The 2153-nt window shown below is 70.9% G+C and overlaps 1 protein-coding gene across 1 annotated transcript; it reads right to left on the reverse strand.

Moving 5' to 3' along the window:
• Positions 1 to 276: 276 nt before the first annotated feature.
• GPR27 (G protein-coupled receptor 27) lies at positions 277 to 1752 on the reverse strand. Its single transcript, XM_039230560.1, has one exon. It carries the CDS (start codon positions 1750 to 1752, stop codon positions 610 to 612), a length of 1143 nt encoding a protein of 380 aa, XP_039086491.1. The 3' UTR covers positions 277 to 609.
• Positions 1753 to 2153: the final 401 nt, after the last annotated feature.

A 2153-nucleotide genomic window follows, 5' to 3' on the forward strand; every position in this document is an offset into this window, starting at 1 on the left:
AGAACCGGAGCGGCACCATGGACCCCACGGCCGGCCGGCAACTCAGAGGGAGCTGAAGACAATTTCCCCCCCCCCCCGGCCCCCCCCCCCCCGGGCCCCTTCCCCCGGCTTTCTCCTGCTTCCCACAGAAGACCCTCAAGAAACCAAACTTGTGAAGTCCCCTACGTTCCTCTACTTCACTGCGAAATGTAATGCCACTTGAGGTTGTCAAAAATAGCTTCTGTAGAAAACTGGCCATGGTCTTTAGGAAACGTTGCATGAAGAAAATTAGTTTAGCCTTTATTTAAAAAAAAAAAAAAAAAGAGTAGCACATGGAATAAAAGACGTCAGTACCAGTACAAAGACTCCAAGGCCTATTGTCAGGATGAAAACACACTCGGAAAGACAAATGCGCGGAGCTGGGGTGGGGCCGGAACATCGAAACCCATCCCTCCCCCCACCCCCACCCCCCAAAAAAGGAGTCTGTACACTCCCAAGTGCGTGTCCACTTTGAGAGTCATTTTGAAGGCAGCTTAGAAAATTAACAAGGGGGCAGAAGAGGGGGCGACGACATCAGGGTCCGAGCCAGAGGGAAAGGCTGGGTGGGGCGCACGAGGCAGGGGGGCCCCCTCACAAGCCGATGCCTTTCAGGTCGCAGGGGAGGGTGGCCTGGGTGGTCCGGGGGCTCTGGCAGCAGGGGAACTGGGCCCGGAAGCAGTCCCTCAGCTCCCTGTTGAAGAGGAAGCACACGACGGGGTTGATGCCGGCCTGGGCGAAGGTGAGCCACACGGAGGCCGTCAGGTAGGCCTGGGGGACGGCGCCGGGCCGCACCAAGACCCGCAGGTAACTGGCCACGACGTAGGGCCCCCAGAGGAGCAGGAAGAGCAGCGTGACGGCGTAGAACATCTTGCACAGCCTCTTCTCCGTCTTGAACTCCTCGAGCACGAGGAGGCGGCGCGCGCCGCGGCCGGGCCCCGCGGGCCGGATGCCCACGAGCGCGGGCGGCGTGGGCCCGCGGCCGAAGCCCGCCGTCCAGTTGGCGGCCGCCTGGCCGGTGGCGCCGGGGCCGTGGAAGGTCCAGTCGTGGCTGACGGCGGGCACGAGGCGCGCGGGCCGCATCTTGCGGCGGTCGTGGATGAAGAAGAGCAGGCGGAGGTAGACGAGGTGCGTGGCGCCCACGACCACGGCCAGCAGCAGCAGGAAGCCCAGCGCGCCCGGGGCGCCGTCGGGCCGCTGCTCCAGGGCGCACGGCGCGTCCTCGTCGTCGCCGCCGCCGCCGCCGTCCAGCACGGGCGGGAAGGCCGCGGCCAGCGCCAGCGCCCAGGCGGCGCACACCAGCATGGCGGCGCACGGCCAGCCGGCCAGGCGCTCGGCGTAGAAGCGGTGGTGCGCGATGGCCAGGTAGCGGGTGACGCCCACGCCGAGCAGCAGGAAGGCCGCGTGGAAGCAGAAGAGCGCGGCCAGGAAGGCGAGCAGCTTGCAGCCCAGCGCGCCCGGCGGCGCCCCCGCCGCGGCCGCCGCACGCCGCGCCGCCAGCATGACGGCCGGGAGGCAGGCGAGCGCGCGCAGCCCGTCGGCCAGGCACAGGTCGAGCAGCAGGTAGTACGGGGCGCGGTGCAGGCTGCGCTCCCGCACGATGAGCAGCGCGAACAGCACGTTGCCCGCCAGGCTCACGCACAGCAGCAGGCTGAGCGTGGCCAGCTTGAGGCCCAGGGCGGCCGCCTCGCCGCCGCCGCCGCCGCCGCCGCCGCCCGGCTCGCTCGCGTTCGCCATCGCGGCCTCCCCAGGCCGTGCGCTCCGCTCCGGGGCCGCTCCCGGCCTCGCCGCTCCCCGGGCCGGCCTCCGCCGCCGCGCGGGCCCTGGGGCGAGCTCCCCGGCCGGCGGCGCTCAGCCCGCGCCCGGCTGGCCCCTCCCGGGCTCTCCGAGCCGCCGCCGCGCCGCCGCCATCTCAGGAATGATGCGCGCAGGAGGCGACGGCCACTCCCTGCACCTTGGGCGCCGCGGGCTTCACTGCGGACAGGGCCGTGCCGCCGCCCGCAGCCCCCCGCATCCTCCTCCTTCTCCTCCTCCTCCGCCGCCGCCGCCGCCGCCGCGCCTCTTGGCTCTGCCCCCCGCCGGGCCCGCCGCCGCCGCCGCCGCCGCCGCGGAGCCCCCTCCCCTCCGCCGGAGCGCGC

This window comes from Hyaena hyaena, unplaced genomic scaffold (assembly GCF_003009895.1).
Source record: "Hyaena hyaena isolate Hyena2069 unplaced genomic scaffold, ASM300989v1 scaffold_48, whole genome shotgun sequence".
Taxonomy (NCBI): Eukaryota; Metazoa; Chordata; class Mammalia; order Carnivora; family Hyaenidae; genus Hyaena; species Hyaena hyaena.

Excerpts from the sequence above, each read along its gene's own strand:
- GPR27 (XM_039230560.1), bottom strand. The coding sequence starts at position 1,752 with ATGGCGAACGCGAGCGAGCCGGGCGGCGGCGGCGGCGGCGGCGGCGGC.